Raw genomic sequence first — 20,693 nt, 5'->3', positions numbered from 1 at the left:
GCAGAGGGTTTCGGGACAACAGGAAGAGCACCCCTCTTCTCTCCTTTCATCTCTGCCCTCCTGGCATCTATCTGCAGTGCTAAATCCACAAGATCGGGGAACGTAGTAAGTACTATTGGTACTGTAGCCAAAATGTCCTTCAATGATTCAGAAAGCCCTTTATAAAACAGTGAGGCCTTCTCCTTTGGCCATCCACTTTCCGACACTAATTGATTGAATTTGGCCAGATATGCTAAAAGCGTAGTATCCCCTTGTTGGAGGCTCAGCAACTCAATATCCGTGGCCTGTGACTTGTACTGTGAGTCAAACACATGGCTCATAGAATCAATGAAGGCATCACAATTATAAAGCAGATGACTGCCCCCTTCCAGAAGACGGTTAGCCCAATTGGCAGCCGTGCCACCCAAATGGGAGAGAACAAAGGCAGATTTCGTTGATGAGTCCGGGAAGTAAGTGTAGTCTGCACTGGTTCAAAATGGTACAGAAAGACCTGGGGTCACCGGTGAACCACTCAGGTGGGGCTAGAGGAAACTATGTGGTCATATAAACGGGACCCACATCAGCCCAGGGCAGGACAGAACCAGAACCCGACGCCACAGGAGGCGGAGGAGCCGCAGCCCCAACAGGTTGTAACCCTGCCTGTAGTTCATCGATCTGACGCTGTGTAGCATCATGAGCTGCAGACATGTCTGCACGTAATTCCACCACCAATTGCAAAATGCTCATAAAGGTCTTGTTTGCATCCATGGGAGCCTTCTGAATATGTCAGAACTCTCCTCCTTTCCTGATAACGGGTGGTACGTGGTTGATCCCGTAGTGTAGGAGAAGAGTTCTTCCTACCAATGTTCCCCTCTGAATGTACAAGTGCACATCCAGATGAGACAATTAATGGAAAGATGGATACAACACGAGCAGCTGGTGGCTTTAGAAAACACAAATAAATGTTACTCCAAACAACTGTTAAGCACAGGATACTGTGTCATAAGAGCACAAGGCTAACCTGTTATTCACATCAGACTGTGCTTCAGAAAGATTAGCGTGGCAGAAGTGTGTTAACAGCGGGAGACAGGGTTCCTGAAACACACACCAGATATATCTTAGGGCAATACTTAGTGAAATGGATTTCCAGTAAGTCAAAAGAAGAGAATTGGCTTACCGTGTTGATGATCTTGGAAGGGCAAAACAAGGGAACACTCTGTGAAAAGCAAGAAGAAATCCAGAAAGTCTGCAGAGTCCGTGAAAACAAAAAACTCCAAAGACAAACCTAAACCGACAGCACGCGGACGCCTAGCAAGTGTCCCAACACACCAGAGGAAGTCTGTAGTCCGGGTGTGTTATACACGTGGAAAGAACAAAGGTCTGCATTCATGCAATGTGGGCAAACAATCCTAGAAACAGTCCGGGTCGTAGTTTGCTGGAGATACAGTACCAAATCAGAAAGCGAAGCATAAACGTAGACAGTCCGGGTCGATGAATCCAGGCTGGCAGCAAGAAGCAGAACGGCGTGCAGATAAAGGGCAGTGAACGATGCAGGGTCAAGGAGCCAAGTGAGCGACAAATTAACAAGTCGGCGTGCAGGTAAAGGCCAGTAGACCATGCCAGGTGGAAGAGGGGGAATCAGGGTTCAAAGAACGAGAACGAGGAACGCAGGAATAGGCTCGTAGAATGCAGATTCAGAAGCGCTGCTGTGAATGTAGGCAGGGCTTAAGTAGCCCGATGTCACATGACCATCTTCCAACAATCCTCCATATGGAAGAGAAAGAGCGTCTATTCAAGGGATTCCAGCGTTGCCATGGCAACCGCCAAGCACCTGTTACCAGAGTCCTGTTGTTACTCTGTGCTTCACAGGCACGATTTCTTTTGGCAACATGACGTAGACCGGATATTTTGTTACATTCTCTTGGGGATATCCTGTGCATTGATCTGATTTGTGAACCACGCCAGTGTGAGTACCTGACATTCTAGCTATTTCCGAATAATACAGGCTGGCGGGCGAGGATCCCGCAGAAGGCTTGAGAGCCCATTCCACTAGGGGCATGGCTACTTCTTTTGCTCTGCAAAGAGGTGTACCTATTAAAGACATTTGTGAGGCAGCTACTCGGTCTACAATGCACACTTTTACTAAGCATTACTGCCTTGATTCTACCATAGGTCAGGATGGAAGCTTTGGAAATGCTGTCCTCCATTCTGTTCATGGAAACCATTGATGGCAAAATTCTTGCTCCCTCCACCAAAACTAACGCTGCTTTGGGAGTTTATCAAAGATGAAGACTACGTGGGAGGACACAATTCATTTGAAAAAACAAGTTACTTACCCTTTGTAACGTTCTTTCAACTGGATGTTCCTCCCACGTATTCCTCATCGCCCTCCGATCCTACCGCTCAGTAGAATTTCCCATGTTATTGCAGCTTTCACTCCTTCAGAGCCTAGAATGGTCAAATAATGGTTGAAGCGGGTAGTTCTACTTGAGAATGACATGAAGAAACAGAACTGAAACCAACGGGTGCTGCGCATGCTATACATGCCTTCGATGACATCATCCTGGAGTCAGAGGCCCTCGAGGGACATCGAGTCGACTGCATTGATGCACAGCACCCTCTGGCGAAAATGTTTTCCGAAGCAGCTGAAGCTGGATATTGAAGATATCAAAGATGAGGAATACGTGGGAGGAACATCCAGTCGAAAGAACGTTACCAGGAATAAGTAAATGGTTCTTCTCTCTGAGAATGGTTGACTGAATGTTGGAGTTTTTCGTGTAATGTGCTTAGCTAATGTGATCTGGCAGTACTCCTGCATTTTGTCCTTCTGAAACCCACATCTATATTTCTTCAGTTAGTACAAGCTATGGCAGGTTAAAAGCACATGAGTGTTTGACTGATAAGGTATTTCACAGGCTCTTTCTAGCCCACATGTAAGGATTTACTCTAAATGAGCTGCTTTGCTTCATGGCTGTGTATGTGTATTGCGGTCTAGTGAATTCTGATGCTTCACAGTGGCTTCTGTAGTGTGTTAGGTTTGGAGTGCTAAATGTAAGTGCCCATATCTAAGTAGTCCCCTACACCCAATTCCTTCTTTCTCTTCTGTAACAATGGTTTCGACAATTTTGTGGGTCAAGCACCACAAAAATGTGCCAAAACCAAAAAGTACTCATTGCTGTGCCTTTTTAAATAACTCCTATGACAGGGCTTCTGTCTCCTCTCCTCCTGGGTTGGCGCTCATTGAAGTGTTAACATGAATCTTGCAAAATTAGCAGGTGCTGCTCACGTCTAAGTAGGAAGGCTGCCTCATCAATGGAATACTTGAGCCTTAATTGTGGGGCGGAGGGTGAAGGAGATGGATGGACAATCCAAAGCTATTTGTCAGGCACAGAAGAAGTAGAGGGAACATGGAGACCCAAAAGCAGAATGTTGTGACAAGTCAGCTCAGCAGGTTAGGCGACTGTTCCTGAAATATATGTTTAGACCTGCCTGTAAATCCCTATGACTTTTTTCAATTCTTGCTGCTAAAAGTGCTCTAAAATGGGTTGTTTCGATCTGGGGATGGGACGGCTCCCTCACTTTGCTCAGTGGGGAAATTTCTGCTGTATCGAAAATCAAAAGCGGGCACCAATGGTGAAGAGTACAGATAACTATCCAGACAAATCACTATACTATTTTCATTAAAAAAAATTGTTGTCTTGGGGATTGCACGGTAAGGAAGATGAGGAAGGGGGGAATTGGGAAAAGGGTGTGCAGCCAGAGCGAAACATGACGTTTCCTTGTTTTCAGGACTATGACATTTTAATACCCTTGTGTTGTATTGTGAATAGGCCTTTGAACGTCAGCAATATCTGAAGAAACGTGGTGTACGCTGCTCTCTTTCGGCAGAGCAGAGGTGATGGGCAACCCTGATGGAGTTCCTAAGTGAAGACTCTGATCATCTAGGCACCTGGAGCAAGATATGTCAGAAAGAACACTGCCTGCGTGTCGAAATGAAGGCCGTGAGGTGGCCCTTCCTCCCAAGCCCACACACGAGTTTACACACCTGCATCACGACTGGCAAAGAATTGTCTTAGAAGCCAAATATGCCGGTAAGTAACTCACACTTTCTTTTGCATTTTCAGTCCATCAGAGCCTTTCATCCTCAGACATAATGGGTCTCATTATAAGTTAGCCGTTGCAGTAATAACGTGCCGGTAATAACGTTTACCGGCACATTACCACACCAGCAAACTACAAGTTTGCCGGTGGGGCACCTGATTTACCTCCAGTTAAGAGCTGGAGGTTTGTCAGGTGCCTTACTGGCAAAACTTGCTGGTATTACCGGCATCGTAACCCAGAGGTAATTCCACCAGACTGAGTGCCGGTAATGGTAATACAGTTTGATGGTATCCCTTCAGATTTACCGGCGGGATACCACCAAACTTGTAATGAGGCCTATAGAATTGTGTATTAAGAATAAATAAACGACAATAGAAACTCCTACTGATTTATATTGTGACTGTTTAGCTGCAAAATAACAAACGTGGGGCTATACAAGAGTGCTTTCCGATGCAGCGCTACCAAGCATAATGTAGTTTTTTTTTTTATTCTTTTTTTTTTTATTGGTTTGTTCAACCTTTAAAAAGACAAAATAACAAATAACATTACCGTTTACCCTTCCCTCCCTTTTACTTTAACGAGTTCAGTTCATCTCATGATGCTCACTGAATCATGACCTTAGTAGGCTAGACTGTTTTTACTTTAATCACTCAGATTATTTCCAGTTCATCCAACCGAGTTTTTAGCACTTGGAGGAAGATTATCAGGGCAAACAGTGCTCCTCTTTTGGATCCCTCAAAGAGTACCTTTCACCACTCTTCGATGCTCCTTGTTCGATAGATGTTAATCGCTGGACCAAAGACACAACCTCTTTGTTTCTCAAATTCCGAACATGACATAAGAGTTTCATTAGCGTTGTTGCAGAAACGGCACTTGGGATTAATTTCACGCGCTTCAACCAGATACCTAGGCGTTCTTTTGTTGGAAAAGCGTTTAATCTAAAACGCATATAAAGGGCTCTTGTGTGCTGGTTTGGCAAGCGCGTTAAGCAAGTAAGGCATTGGTCGTAAGCCTTTGCCGCTCCTGGTACTTCGTGCATCATTTTAGATATTGATCGTAGATCACAGGTGTTGATCCAATCTGATCTCCAGATCTTCCTCTCAGCCATCTCCAGATTATCCGTTAACATTGACAGAGTGATGTCATACACTTTCAACAAGTCTTGCCAGAGGCAATTCCATTTAGAGAGAATGGTGTACTCTTTATCTGAGTCAGGCTTATTCAAGATGCGAATTTGGGGATCTTCAACATTGTTTTTCGGTACAAACTCAGAAGATTCCACAAGACTCTTGCATGGATTGAAAGGAGGCCCAATTCATACCATATGCAAGCAGTTGAGGTACCCATCTGTAGATGTAGCACTTTAGTCCAAAAAATATTTTCTAGTGTGTTCCATAGATCACACGAGCATCCAAATGCATTCTCTCCTCCATAGATCAGTACAGGGACAGCTTTTTGTCGAAAAAACGCGATGGTAGGTTTTAACGAAAATTTTCCAAATTTGTTGTTAATCAGGGAGGCTTGGCACACCAACCGCCGGCACTTACTTTTAGCCATTGCTGCCCATGGTGCGTCGTTCCTTCACGCACTAATCCTCATGCCTAGATATGTGGTGTGTTTTACAGTCTGGATTTGCTCCTTGGCAATATGCCACTTAAATCGTGTCCCTCTTCCACGTGAACCTAATAATTTCTCCAAAATCAAGATTTCACATTTTTGTTTGTTGTTGGACAACCCATTGGATGTTATATAAGTATCTACAAGATTAATTTTACGCTGCAGACCTACCGGGGTCTGATCTATCAGGACAAGGTCGTCAGCGTATACTAAATAATCAATGGGAGTATCGTGAATTTTAGGAGGGAACGTGTTTGCACCGCTTAGAACCTCATTTACGTCGGATATAAACAAGTGAAATATAGTTGCTGCCAGAGGGCAGCCCTGTTTTACGCCCTTATGTGTGTTAATTTTAGTAGACAACGTACCCTTCATGTCAAGTCAGATCTTAATGGAGGTGTCCGTGTGCAATTCCTGGATTGCACCCACGAGACTAAAAGGGCAGTTCCACTTGGCTAGTTTATTCCACAGCAAATCTCTATTTATACTGTCAAACGCCTGAGAGAGGTCTATCAGTGGCAGGTAGAGGTAGAGTTTGATCTCATTACTTTCATCTTTAGAAGGTTCAATAGGAGCAGATTTAGGTCACAACCGCCCCCCCCTTACAAGCCCCACTCGTCTAGGGTCTACATGGTTGGTGTCTTTGGCCCACCTCAAGAGTTTTTGTTGCAGGAGTGTGGCGTAGATCTTCCCCAAGACACCGAGGAGCGCTATGGGTCTATAGTTTTATGGGTTGTTTCGATCCCCTTTTTTAAATATTGGGACCACCACAGCGCTCTTCCATGACTTGGGGGTTGAACAACTCCCAACAATTCGATCAAAAAGAGTAACACAAAAGTCTGGGTTACGTTTAATCGTGTGGTTCGTTAACCCATCTGGGCCAGGAGCTCTCGATTCTCGCACCCTTTCAATTACGAGTAGGATGTCCTCTCTCTCGAACTCCAAGTCCCATTATTTTACAGCCGGTAGGTCACAAGCTACAATTGATGCATCCTTACAAAATAGGGCTGAATAAAACTCTACCCAAACTTTTTCAGGGACTGCATTGGCCTGTAGAGCACATTGAGGTGCCAGGCTTCTGTTTATCAGCTTCCAGTACTCAGCTGAGTTTCTTTCTTCCATTTTTAGCAGCATTTTCTCAGACGTTTTGCAGTATAATGGCCGCATGTGATTTAAGCCAGTTCTTGTAATTTTGCTTAATCGCCCTTATATTCTGTCTCGTGGATTCGTTGCAAGACCTTTTTAGCTTCCTTATTTCTTGTCTCATTAGTCTTTTCCGTTGAAGCACGGTCACATCAAATTTATGTTTTGTGCGTAGTTCGCCATGTTTCAAACTATGTTTGCGTTCTACAAATTGGGCCAGGATGTGTTGATATTCCAGGCCCTCTGTATCTTCCATAAAATTAGATGTTATGTCCGCTACTTCAGTATCCTGCTGGAACCTGTGCTCACCAAGTATGGCCAGCTCTCTTGAGTGGGAGCACTCTGATTCTTAATTGTGAGTTGCACCATAATATGGTCGCTATAGGTTGTTTTGAAAACGTCAAGTTGCAGCACTCTCTTGTGGATGTTTTCAGAGACAAATATATAATCAAGGACCGAAGATTGGTCCTGCCTTCTCCATGTAGGCTGGGCTGGAATGTCACCTTCAGTGTTGCCATTTAACATGGACAATCCACGTAGATCAATTTCTAGGCACCATTGGGACGCTTTTTGTTGCAGTTGGCTTTTCTTGGGTACATGCAATATTTAAATTGCCCCGCATATAATCAGATCCAAAAAGTGTTCCTTTTCGAGTTACTTGATCGATGAATGGCCTCGCGTCTTTTGCACAATGATTCCAGTATACATTAATAATGTATAGGCAGGCGCCCTTAGTATTCTCTGGCTGCAAGACACCAATTGTTGAAACCTGAATAAAGGGCGATAGATTCCATGACTCTATAATCCTAAAGCCAGAGGCTTTTCTTACTGCCGTCAGCAAACCTGCCATGGGTCTACCCTTTAGTTTGATTGCCGGGTTGATTGCAATTTCAAATCCTTCTAAGAGCGGACTTTCTCTTAGCCATGTTTCTTGTAAACACAAGAGGTCAAAGTTGGTTGCCCATGGATTTTTAAACAGATGGGTAAAGCCTATAGTGTTCCAAGAGCCCAATACGCAGGTGTTTCTGTCCTCCACTACCTGGCATTAGTTGTTTGAAACCTTGTTTAGAGTTGCCGCTAACCAGGACCAGTCGTTCACCTTGTGAGGCACATTGGTTTCCATCTTGTTGGCACCTTTCCTAGCAGGCAGGCTCAGTGCTCCATTAACTGTGATCCTTATAAGTTTCCCCCGTATGTGGTACCCTTACGTAATCGAAGGGGGGGGATCTTAATTCAGGTTGCTGGACCAAGCTCGACTCACTGCAAGATCTGTACTGCTGTGAAAATCACCCTTAGTCGATTTAAGTTGAGGGCATTGGTCTGCTCTTGTTATATCGAACCCCAGTGACATCAACACCGGACTGGCGTTGAGCAATGCATCAGCTATGAGATGTAAAATTACTGCATCATTTTTCTTCTCGTTGAAAAGTTCTTCAATCTAAGATCCTCAGAGTCAATTGATCTTAGACTTGGAATCAGATGACACAGCCAAAGTACGTTGTGGCGGTTTAAGATCAAATCATCTGAGGATTTGATACGTTCTAAGATGAGACGATGCAGGCCTTGCTGTCCTTGGTTCTGCAATTTACCCTCTTTCACCTTAGAGTTTTGGCAGTTCAAATTTGTTTGTTTCCGCCTGTCAGGTTGAGGCTTTAGCTGGAAATTTGATGCTGCAGATCAGCTAGTGTCCTTTCTGTAGTCGCTTAGAGAAATGGTCGGTCCGGGGAAAGATGTCCCGCCATCCACAGACAGTTTGTCTCTGCGAATAAAGTTCACAGTTGCGGCTTTCTCCCCAGACATCACATCGGGTACACTCACCTTCGCCGCCCACAATTTTCGTTTATCAGCCAAAGTCAAAAATTGCAGTCCTTGATCAACTTTTACAGGATGAAAGCCAGTCGATGGTTGGATCAGTTGACACAGTCTTACCACTTTGATTAAGTTTTCTTTGCCTTTTAACCCCTCGTTTGTAGCATTCAGCAGTTTAGTTAAAGGCGTTGTGTCAATACCTAGATCCGGATTAATCAGTGACTGTTGGTCACTTACTGGAAGAGGCAGGGGCAAAACTTGGGTCAATCTTGTCTCTTTATTTGGTTGGTCTTCGTCTTTTGGCCCCTTTTTTGTGTCATTCAGCTCTAAAGTAGATAAAGTCTTGACAGTACCCAACACTGAGTTATTCCTTGCTTGGACTTCATGAGATGAGAGGCATTGAGGAGGTGTGAGGACCGTCAGTGCAGAGGCTAGGCTTTCAGCAGTAGCACTCTGCACATCTTCCTCGTAGATTGATACATTCATCAAGTCATCAGAAACATCAATGATGTGAGTGTAGGACGCCTCCAGATCCACATCCACCTCGTTGACGACTTTTAAGGGCTGTTTCCTTTCAGGAGGTTTATCTTTGGTTATCAAACCATTAACCGTTACATTCACAGTTTTAATGTTGCGCAAGAATTTTTGAGAGTTGTTGTTTCCTCTCTTCACTTTCCTTGCCGGTATATTTTTCGTTTTCTTTGCAGGGCCTCTTGTTGCATGTTCTTTAGGATTGCTCACCTTTTGTGTGTCACCTGGGACCTTAAAGATGTCATATATGGCGGTGGCGTTACCCGGGTCAACCGTCGTTGCTTGTGATTTTTCTAATGTGGACAACTCTTGAGGGATACACACCGTTGAGGTTGAGGGTCTTTGCGGGTTTTGTAAGGCTAGGTTGGCAACATCTTGCGACTCTTTTTCAGCCTTTGCAAACCCGTTACTGATCTTGGATAACTCCCCACTTGTGGCGTTTAAGGCCATTGGGACAACGGCGCATACATCTTTTATTAAGTCTGTGAAAGGCAGGCCAGACTCAACGTAAATAATTGTCAGAGGTGGTCACGTCCTCAATGACAGCCGCAGACGGCTCTGGAAGGACCGCCATACTTTCGCGGGGCACTGCTATACCGCCAAGCGACTCTGTTGCACACCCAGAGTTGATAGTCACGTGGTCGATCTCCAAACTGTGGGGAGACCCAGCCTTATCCAAAGGATTCATGAGTTGGCACTTTGCACAATTTGCAGCCAGAGGTAATCCCCCAAGTTACTTGTTCTTTTGAAAAAGATTCAGGGCTTCTTTTGCGACCTCTGCCAAAAGTTTTTTTATCAGCGTTCGCATTTTTTACATGATCAGTCATAGCCGAAAAGGTCCGGTCCGCCTTCTTGTGCATCTCATGCAATGCTACCTTGCAGTCCATAGTCTCTTTTTCAATGCTCCGTAGATTGTTTGTCGACGCGACGACCACAGATGACAAATCTTTGATAGTGTCGTTGAGGTGCTCATACATTTTAAGAAATGGAGTGATGGATATACACATGGAGGACATTATCAGAGCCTGTAAGTCTTTCGTTTTTGCACGTTACCCATTGCAACCGGTTCAGACCCTCTACGGCAGTGGTATTCAAACTGTGGGTCGCGACCCCCTAGGGGTCCGCGGGTGCATCCCAGGGGGGCCCTGAGAGCTCAGCATGAAAAAAGATTTTTTTTTTTTTTTTTTTTTTTTTTTTTTTAGATTGGAAGAAATGGGCAGGGGTGGCCCACATGGGCGGGCTGAAGCATGAAACTGTCTCAGGCAACAATGAAAAAGTGGCCCACAGTTGTAAATGGATATTCATTCCTTTAGTCACAGACTGGGCCTCATTACTACTATGGCGGACCAGTAACAACGGTGCTGGTAAGCTACCGGCACCGTTGCTACCGTTCCGCCATAGTAAGAGTTGTGCTCGTGGGTGCTTGACAGCCCCCGCCAGGTCTGACCTCAGCTCGTCGGATGCACCAGCACCGTTATTAACGGTGCCGGTGCATCCGAGCTCCCCCTTCCCATTTGAGCCATATGGGGCTCAAATGGGAATGGGGATCTACCGGCACCTTCGAAAGGGCAATTATCATGTCCGCCTAACTCGGCATGACCTAGTAATTGCCCATTCGCGGGTGCCAGACCCGGATGCAACTCCAGTGGCAGCCGTGCCGGTTTTACCGGCACAGCTACCGCCAGAGTAGTTATGAAGCCCACTGTTTCAATAGTACCCAAAGGGGTGCTTTGTGTTTAAATGTAAGTACATTGTGATATATTCAGCAACAATGGTCAACATTACTAACTGCATAGTGGCCCCTCACCCATTATGGAGGAGCTAAGGAGCCAGCCCAGTGAAACAGTGAGCACTCCCTCAGCTGCTTTATCCAGCTAATGGAGTGCTCCTGGGCTGGCTGAACTGTCAAAGGGAAACACTGTTTCCCTTTGACAGTTCAGTTTAGTTCCCCAGCCGCACATGCTCACTGAGCCATGCAAGTGCTGGGGCGTTTTGCTTCGCCAGCATTGCATAGCTCATTGGAAATGCTGGCTGGGGCACTGCATGTCTGTATGTCCGAGGGGGAGCTCCTGCGCCTCCTCGCACATACGGACAGAGCAGCTGGAGCAGCACCCACACACAGGCCAATGCAGAAGGTATGTTTATGTTCATTGTTTTTATTTAAACATGTGTATGGATGCGTTATGAGTGAGTGTATGGTGATGGATGCTCATGTGAATGATAGTGATTGCTGTATGAATGTGCAGCGCCTTGCATATACACATAATCATGTTCATTGTGTTAGGACCAGTGGGGCCCAGGGGACAGGGATGGTATCTTTTTACCGGACATCTATCATTCAAAACCCTCTGCCTTGTCCACAAGGCTTTCTGGGGCCTCGGTCCAAAATACCTTCAGCTATTCCTCCGCAAATACCTCCCCTCTCGAGCTCTTCACTCCTCTACCTCCAACTCCCTCAGGGTCAGTCGTTTATCAAAGAAACGAGCTGGGGGTAGATCTCCGTCTTCGGCTGGGGCCTCCCTCTGGAACAGCGCCCTGCCACTCTAAAACTTGAGGAGAACCATCTTTCTTCCTGCACTTATCAGACCTACCCTGTCTGCTGCCTTAAACGTAGCACTTGCAAATTGCTGGCTGCACTACCACTGTTTGTTGCCTTTATTATTTATTTATTGTTATTTATCTGTTTCTCCTCTGCTTCGCACTTTCCACTTCTCCCCCCTTCCATGCACTTTTCCCCTCACACTTGCGCGTTCTCAATGTCACTGGGCCTAGTAAGATCGCTGTTTTATTCTCCTCTGTTCCCCTCCCTTGCCTTGTCACGCTCTGAAACACTTGTGTACGAGCGCGATAGAAATAAAATATCAATGCCTGCCCCCTGGACTCCCAGCAACAATTGCAAACTGTTTGGCTATTTACCCATTTTTTGTTAAAAGTATGCTCTACAATGCAACATTTTAACCTATTATTTAAAAAAAAATTCACAGGGGGAAACCCCCCCCGAACCTCCCCTTAATGCCCCTCCACTTAAAAAAGATTCACCAGCCGCCACTGGCCCTCAGACTGTGTTGGGAACGGGATGGGGGAACCGAGGGACTATGGTGGGAGCAGAATGGGCGGGAACCATGGGATAGTGATGGGAGCAGAGTGGGGAGAGCCCTGGGTGTGTGATGGGGTGGGGAGAGACCAGCGACTGGGTAGGAGTGGGATGAGGGAGCCCAGCGGCTTTGATGGGAGCAGGTGACGGCGCGCAATATATACTGTCCATTTGGCATTTCTGGGGGGTCCTGACCTGCCCAAATTTTGCTCAGGGGGGCCCTGGCCAAAAAAGTTTGAAGACCACTGCTCTACGGCATGAACTTCTTTTCCTGCGGTTGACAGGGTGTCTAATCTTCGGAAAAGGACTTTCCATGAACGAGGAGTCAGATGAAACTCGTTCAGAAGAGGCAACGCTTGACGATAAGCACGTATCAAATAAGACTTGTTCAGCTGGCATATACTCCGATGGGGAGATCAAGAGGTTTTGTGAACTAGTAGTAGTCATTTTGACCTTTTTGTTTTGGGAGCATCTACGGCTAGGTGAGATACTCTCATCCAGTCTCCTGTGTTTAATTAGACTTTTAGCCCTAGGAGTTTGCGACTGTACTTGCTTAAAAGAGGTCACAATTATTTCATGAACGGTCCCCTTTTCAGAGTCATGTACCATCTGTGCAGCCGTCGCCTCACTTGCAGCGCTTTTATGAGTTTGTTGTTTATTAATGCGGGTGAGGTCTGCTAACAATTTGTTGACGACCTCTAGTGAGTTTCTTCGATCAAATCTGGGTGATGTTTCGACGACAAAATGATGGTTCCTTGCAGCTTGCGACCACAGGCCTTCTTGCGTGCTCTCTATACCTCTTGTCTCGCCTTCGTCTGGACAAATAAACACAGCATCCTCGCCCTCGCTGCTAGGGCCGTTGTTAACGTCGCTACTGGAGACTTTAGTTAGCGTCTCTCCTGTGAGGCCCATTGAGTACACGGCGCTATAAAAGCGGCTCCGTGGAGACTCCAAGCTGATCTTTGTTGAAGTCAGAAACGGGGCATTGCAGTTTTGCATGTCGGAGTCATTCACCTGATGGCATAGCGCACTTGGTGGCCGTCTCACAGTGCTTGTCGACATGTTGTGTTGATTCTCTTCCCACAGCATGGCTGACTTCTCACTTGCGTCTTGTGTTGAGCCGACCACCAATGCCGTGCAAGTTTCAGCAGCCACAACGACTGAGTAGGTGCCCGAATTGGCAGGATCTGAAGGAATGAACATTGTGTCCCCACAACCCCCTGCAGGTTCCTCCACAGCTGTTGTACAGACCAAAAACACGGCTGTGTTTCACAGGACGGTTGTACGTGGGGATCTAACTGTGCATCAAACATACAAGTACCGACATTGCTTGCAGGTGAAGTGCCACTCATACAAGACCCAGAGTCTCCCTCCATATTAGCACTTACTTGGTGTGTGGGAGATGTCGCCAGTTTAGTAGAAGCAGGAAGAAGATTTGCTGAGTCGTGCAGCACGGCAGTAAAGGTAGAGGCAGAGCAAGCTCGATCGCGGGCATTGGCATAATCTTTGAATGCCGGTGTTACTGGCAACGCAGCTTCAATCCTTCGTTGTGCGCGCGTTTTGGTAAATGCGACGGCCTTCATGTTTGATCCATTCCAAGCAGGTGGACGTGAACAAACTCCGGGTCCACTCACTCGACAGACTTCCTTGGACCCCTTAGACTCTGCACCGACTCCGCGCCCGCTCCGCAGGGGATTTGAGTCTTTGTAGGTTGCAGGCACGCCCTCAGTAATGATGAACAGTGTAAACAGACTGAAAGAACAACATCGCTCCACTCCAGCCGCTCCTTAGACTCTGCATACTGTAGTTCTATATTCACTGAAAAAAACCTTAGTTAAGGTGCAGTTAAGTTGTCCAGATTTAACACAACAAAAACACTTGAAATTCAGTGGATGTGGGAAGTCAGGACCAGCTTAACTCGCACGCTCCCGTTGATGTCCCCATAATACCATTTTGTGTGTAATTGTGAATCCTTCTCTTATAATATGTATGTGCTCATGGGCTTTGCAACGGGAACGCGCTGAGTTGAGCTGGTCATGACTTCCCACATCCTCTGAATTTCAAGGGGTTTGTTGTGTTAAATCTGCACAACTTAACTGCACCTTAACTAAGGTTTTTCAGTGAATTTCAAGGGTTTGTTTATACCATATTTTTTTCCAGGCCACAAGCCATGGCCAGTGGCCACAACCTTTGGCCGTGTCCACTGTACGTGTTTCCCAATATGTTTCTTTTGGACCCACTAGGTGGCTTCGACCTTCGGCCGTGGCCATTCTACATATTGCTCCAATATGTTTCCTAAATGGGCCCATAAGCCACTACCACTAGGTTTCCTTTGGGCACACTAGCTATGGCCTCGGGTCATGGCCCGTGGTCACAGCCTTTCTCTGTAGTTCCTTGACATGTTGCCCTAATAGGTTTCTTGCAGGCCCACTTGCCACGGCATTACATGATTTTCGGGCCCACTAGCCAGGGCCTCCAGCCCTGGCCAGTAAGCACAGCCTTTGGCCTGGCCCACTAAAGTTTTTATAACACTACCTTTCTTTCCCACTCGCTAGCCGTGGCCATCACCCAGGACCATTGACCCTGGCCTTCCGCCGTGTCTTATATACATGTTGCCACAATAGCTTTCTTCCAGTCCCACTAGCCATTGCCTTTGGGCGTGGCCACTCTACATATTGCTCCAATAGGTTTCCTAAACTGCCCATGGCCAGTGGCTCCGACGGTCAGTAGTGGCCACACCAGTAGGTTTCTTTTGGGCACACTAGTGGCCAAAGCCTTTCACCACGGTCCCTTGAAATGTTGCCCCTATAGGTTTCGTTGGGGCCCACTAGCCATGGCCTTCGGTTGTGTCCACTTTCCATATTACACCATTCGGTCCCTTAAAGTAACCTAGTAGCCATAGGGCCTCATTACACGGTAGGCGGTAAGGGTTAACGATCACCGGTAATGGTAACGGTGACTGTTAACCCTTACTGCCTTACTACGAGGTCCCTTAGCGGGTTGGTATTTTAACGCCTGCTTTTAGCAGGCGTTAAAAACCAACCCGCTAAGGGACCTTGGTGCTAATTACGGCACCGCAAATTTGCGGTACCGTAATTAGCACCTTCCCCATTCCCATTATGCCCTATGGGGCAAAAATGGGAATGGGGAAGGGCAATGGTGGAAGGGGGAATTACCGCCCCGCCAACCTTGGAATACGGCGGTAATTCCCCTTTCCACCAAGGCGGTGCCGGTATTTTACCGGCATGGACCAAGGTGCTATTAGCACCTTGGTCCACCGCCTACCGTGTAATGAGGCCCATAGTCTTCGGTCACACCCATTAACCCCACCGCACTGAAGCTGTACATTGCACTTCTTTTTTTGTATTAATCACATTTTCCTACATTTCTTTTGACAAAAAAAAGATTCATCATAACCGTAGTTAGTATAACCCTGATAAAACCCTGATAATAGTAATGCACTACAAATAACGCCAGTTATTCGTAAAATAATCCTGGTTATTCATAAAATAACCCCGGTTATTCATGTGGCGCACTTTCATTCCCGATCCCGTTTTCTATTAGAAACATGGTTATGCAAAAACAACCCCTGTTATGACAAAACATTTGAGCTCTGAACTTGGTCCACAATCCCCCAATTTCACATGGTGTCCTCTTTCCCCCGCTGCACCTCTAGCCTGCAAATGGCATTTTTTCCACTTTTCGTTTTTGGCTATCCCAGCTTATTTGAGAAGTAACCCTGGTTATCTCTCGCATTGAACAAAACAATAAATTGCAGCTTTTTTATTTCTGAAAAGCCTCTCTGCTGCAAAGCACAATAGGAGATATAGCTATAATTTTGGGAGAAGAGGGCCCCCCTCCCCTCGTCATCACATATTTTAACTACTGGACGGAAATCGAGTCAACACTTTGTGCCCAAGTTGTTTCCTCCCTGGTTCAATTCCATGCAGCAATTACATGTTTCGGGTTTTCAATAGAACTTGATATTCAACTTAACTATAGTGCTCCAACCGCTGCACTATAATATGCACAGATACATATATATTCATTTTTATAATAGGGTAACGGTCGCCGTTCTATAGTTTGAAGGCAAATAGACAAGCCCCCCAAGACTGCAAACTAAAAAAAAAAAAAAAACAGCTGCAGCATAATTCCCATTAATGTTCCCATAGACAAAAAAGGTAAACGTTTGCCAGACCACACAGTCCAAACTGCTGGATGGAATTGGGCCAGGTCCAAAACAACTTGGGCACAAAGCGTTGATTTGAGGCCTGTTGTAGTTTGGGGTTATTCCATCCAGTAATTGCTAAAATATTTGATGACCCCTTCTCCCACTAAAAATAAAAGCCGACATCTCTTTTTTTCTCGATGTGAGGGATAGCTGCGGCTATAGCCGAAGGTATCGGAAATTGAAACACTGAAAAAGCTATTTGCAGGACACCATGTGAAATTTGGGAGTTGGGATTTAAGGGGGGGTCAAGGGACTGAGTTTGCAACACAGTTTTTCTGTAACCTCAGCTAAAGCCGTAAATAGCCGACATCTCAAAGCAAACTGCCTCACAGAAAGACTGTGTGGTGTGGTGGAACGGGAGAGGGCAGGGGAGGTGAGGAGGCCATCTGGGGAGTGGGGGGAGCTGGCACAGATGGGGGTGCTCTTGGTGAGGGCCTGGGGTGGGGGGGGGGGGGCAAAAAAGCATTTATTTTCCAGACGTTTTTCCGATCTTGGCACCTACAAAACTACAGATAGCTGTGGCTATCTGTAGTCCATACACTGGTAATAGGCATCTGGGACTCGCATCCATGCAGTAACCGGAACCGACCCTGCTTAGCTTCAAAGTGAGGAAGGTACCAGCCCCCTCAGGTCACGTTGCCTAATAAATGACCACACATTACAAGAACAATTGGCCACTTAGAGCAACATGGCCTGAGTGGACCCGCCTCTTCTTTGCTTGGAAGCTAAGCGGGTCACCCCGGGTGGGAGATCTGGATGCCTAGTTTAGTATTGACTACAGATAGCCACGTGTATAATAATAACCTAGGGTATTTGTAGTTCATAGCCGCGGTTATGGAAAAAAAGGGAAATATATATATCTTTACAGCTACTGTGATGTCAGGGGTGAAATATCACTGGCTTTCTCCATAGCCAGTGACGCAGGACTCCCATCCATGCAGAAACCAGGACTGACCCTGCTTAGCTTCAATGCAAAGAAGAGGCTGGCCCTCTCAGACCATGTTGCCTTATAGATGAGCACAAGTTACAAGAGCACTTAGAGCAGCCCCTTCCTCGCTCCCAGGAGACAGTCCCCAGTCCAGAATGCCATATGTTTTTTTTTTTAAATATCTCATAACACACAGCATCTGCATTTTTTTTAAACCATGCTACTGTCAGTCCTTGAAAGTGTTGCACTCTGTCATGAGGCGCACATGAAAAGAGCTTCTATCTCTGGCTAAGGATCTGCCAATGCATGGAGAATTGTAAATCCAGTCTGCACGGCAAACTAGAATAACCTTTCGTATATATATATATATATATATATATATAAATATATATATATATATATATATATATTTGTTTTCATCCTTCTGGGTTTCCCCACTCCACCAGACGGCACTCCAAAAAAGCTGATTACAGCTTTGCGGCGGCACTCTCCTCCATGTATAAAATATCAGCCAGACAAAAAGGAATCTCAGTCATTAGTCCTTTATTCTTCCAAGAGGTGGACAAGTAGACAGAGAGAAACAAACAATAACGCGTTTCACCCTTACAGACTGTCAGATTGTGATTATATATATTATGCCCCAATATGTGTTAATGGTCTTCTATGTTGCCAGTGCTCTCTGACAGTGTGAGGAATTCAACCATCCGCAGGGTGGGTGTGCGCTCGCCTGGCTTTTTTGAAATTTTATATGAAATTGATTGATGGTAGATCAGTCTCCGGAAAATGTGTGGGGCTAATCCTTTTCCTATGCTCACTGCACGACATAAACATAGACCTGTGTACTCTGGGTGAACACATCCTACAGGCGCCGTCCCCACCTGTCATATTCAGTTGGGATATGACAGCCAAGAGTACACACTGTCCTCTCAGAAAGGGGAGGGCAAAACCTTCCTCCTGCCATGGCCAGCCTAATTAACAAAGGCTCCATGGATCGACCTTGTCCTTTTGTTGAGCCCCGCACACATTGGCATCGATTGACATAATTAGCATACTAATAGAGTATACTTCAAACAGGTCCACATGGGGCCTGGCTGCAGAGGTTAACAAAGGAGACGGGAAAACCAACAACCTTTCATATACATCTGTGTCAACCTGAAGCCAGCTCCCGCCTCTCAGTATCAAGGGGAGTGACAGCTGTTTACAGTAGTCATCCCCGCAGAGGGACCCCATTCAGAAGGTACGAGAATATGGTTTGCAGAAGCCAGAAAGTCTGGTCACGCTGCAGCTTCAAGGGAGACCTTCCGCTTTAATCAGGAACCAAATAGAGCTCAATTAAACAGAGAGACACTTTGAGCCACAACAAACAGGAAGATGGGTTGGACTTTTTATTACATGTTTTCCCCTATTTACCTTTTAAGTTGCAAAGTACTCTGGTTATGACCTCATGCATACAGGAGATTGTTGGTGGGTACCCAGGATTAGTTCATTAAGGTAGGCTTAGCCTACACCAATCACTGCGGCCGATTTGGCTTTAAAAGAAGGCTGAGCCCCTCTTTTGGGCAGATCATCTGAAGACTTTGCAAGGAGTAACAAGAAGATTTCAGCATTGGACCCTGGCTGAAGGTACAGTCTGCCGTACATCTTCCGCCAGTGAAGGAAGGCCGGACCTCCAAGAGAGAAGCCAGATCCCTCCCCTAAACATCTCCCAGGGAACAGAGGGAGATGCTGAATCCAGAGGACCCTCCAGCAGCTCCAGAACCAGTACCCAGCAAGCACAGAGCATGCCCTGCTAAGCTCTGCAGCAAGCTTTCTAGGTGGGAAGTGCCAGAGAGTCTCTGAACCAAATCAAGGACAAGGCAGCTGCCTGCAACACTCTCTTCAGCTTGCAAAGTCTGCCTTAAAGGACGACATGAGCCCAGTAAAGAAGCTAGGAGAAGTGCATCGACAGTTGAACCCCTCGATCTGCAACCAACTGCCCTGCTGACTGTTATTACGCTGCAGTTGCTAAAGCCATCCGAAAAGCCTCGACCAGTGCTTCGGAACCACTGACCAGCAATGAGACAATGATTCCTGACCCAGAGCCGCTGTGTAGGCCAGCCCGCACCCGTCCATCCAGCTTGGATCGCCTGCCGCCTGATACCCGCAGCTGTCTCCCGTAAAGCACCCTGAACGCGACTTGTCCATGTCGAGCAGCAAGAACTTCTACAGCACAAGGTACATTGCGGTTCTGTCCCCTTGATTCTACTCCGAAGGCCCTTAGTGACATTTTACAACCCATTTCTCCTTTTGTCTTGAAACTAAGAATCCTCAAACTATTGCAATTAATTACTTTACCGACTACCCTTCTGTCAGTATCCAGAGTACATCCCTTTTCCTTCTTTGAAAGGGTCTGTCCTCTGCATTCCTTTACAGGGTGGGTTGTATTTTGTAGTGTGGTATCTGTTGTGATAATAATAAAGTAGATATTAGTATACAACCTTGACTGGACAGTCCCTTTTATCATTGGATAATATTTGTATTTTCGCTGTGTTGCAACTAATCAACGATCCACAACCTTTTGGAGATAAACCTGCTGTCCCGTCGACATTACCAAAATTCGACAAAGAGGTTTATAATTGACCTGTGTTTCCAATCTGTTCAGATCCCTTCTGGTGTAATGGAGATGTGGGGCTGATTGATGGTCTAGAAACCGATATTCATCCCTGGACCACTGGTTGTCTTTTGCTGTATTGCATTCTGGTATTTGTAGTCTCCCAGCCAAGATGGGGGAATAATACCACAATTTTACACTTTTTGCCAAATATAGTTCTATAAGGATTTATATATTCGAATTACACCATGGTATGTTTACTTTTCAAGTTATCTTTATAAAGCAGAGTATTGTTGAAAGACAGATATGGGGGAGAGGAGGGGAAATGATGAGGGCAAGTAAGTCATGAGTATTTGCCAAGGGTGTCGCAAGTGAGGTTGCAATCCTGGACACTGGTGTAGTTATTTTCCCCTGATTGTGGCTGCTTTTCAGGGCACAAGTAACGGACATGTGGGTGGATAGCGTAACTTTTTTTCAGAGGACGGACGCAACCTCTTGGTTTTATTGAGGTTGGCAAGCTTGCTCAAGTATTTGGCTACCAGGATTTTACTCAGGTTGTCATGTTCCTACTACAGACAGTTACCCACAAGACCACAAGCACTTGTCTCGTATTGGGATTTAGTTTTTCAGGGAATATTTCACTACAAATGGCTGAGTTGAAACTTTGAGC

The 20,693-nt window shown here is 46.0% G+C and overlaps 1 protein-coding gene across 2 annotated transcripts in view; it reads left to right on the top strand.

Moving 5' to 3' along the window:
• LOC138567581 (zinc finger protein 665-like) overlaps positions 1-20,693 on the top strand; it is a 728,415-nt gene that overhangs the window by 22,834 nt on the left and 684,888 nt on the right. For both annotated transcript variants that reach the window (XM_069645953.1, XM_069645952.1), the window contains exon 2: positions 3,810-4,070. In XM_069645953.1, coding sequence (XP_069502054.1) covers positions 3,941-4,070 — 130 coding nt within the window. In that variant the 5' untranslated portion in view covers positions 3,810-3,940. The remainder of the gene's footprint in view (positions 1-3,809; positions 4,071-20,693) is intronic.

Source organism: Ambystoma mexicanum, chromosome 2p, assembly GCF_040938575.1.
Source record: "Ambystoma mexicanum isolate Mex_15411 chromosome 2p, UKY_AmexF1_1, whole genome shotgun sequence".
NCBI classification, from domain to species: Eukaryota; Metazoa; Chordata; class Amphibia; order Caudata; family Ambystomatidae; genus Ambystoma; species Ambystoma mexicanum.
This window is presented reverse-complemented; position numbering and strand designations above follow the sequence as displayed.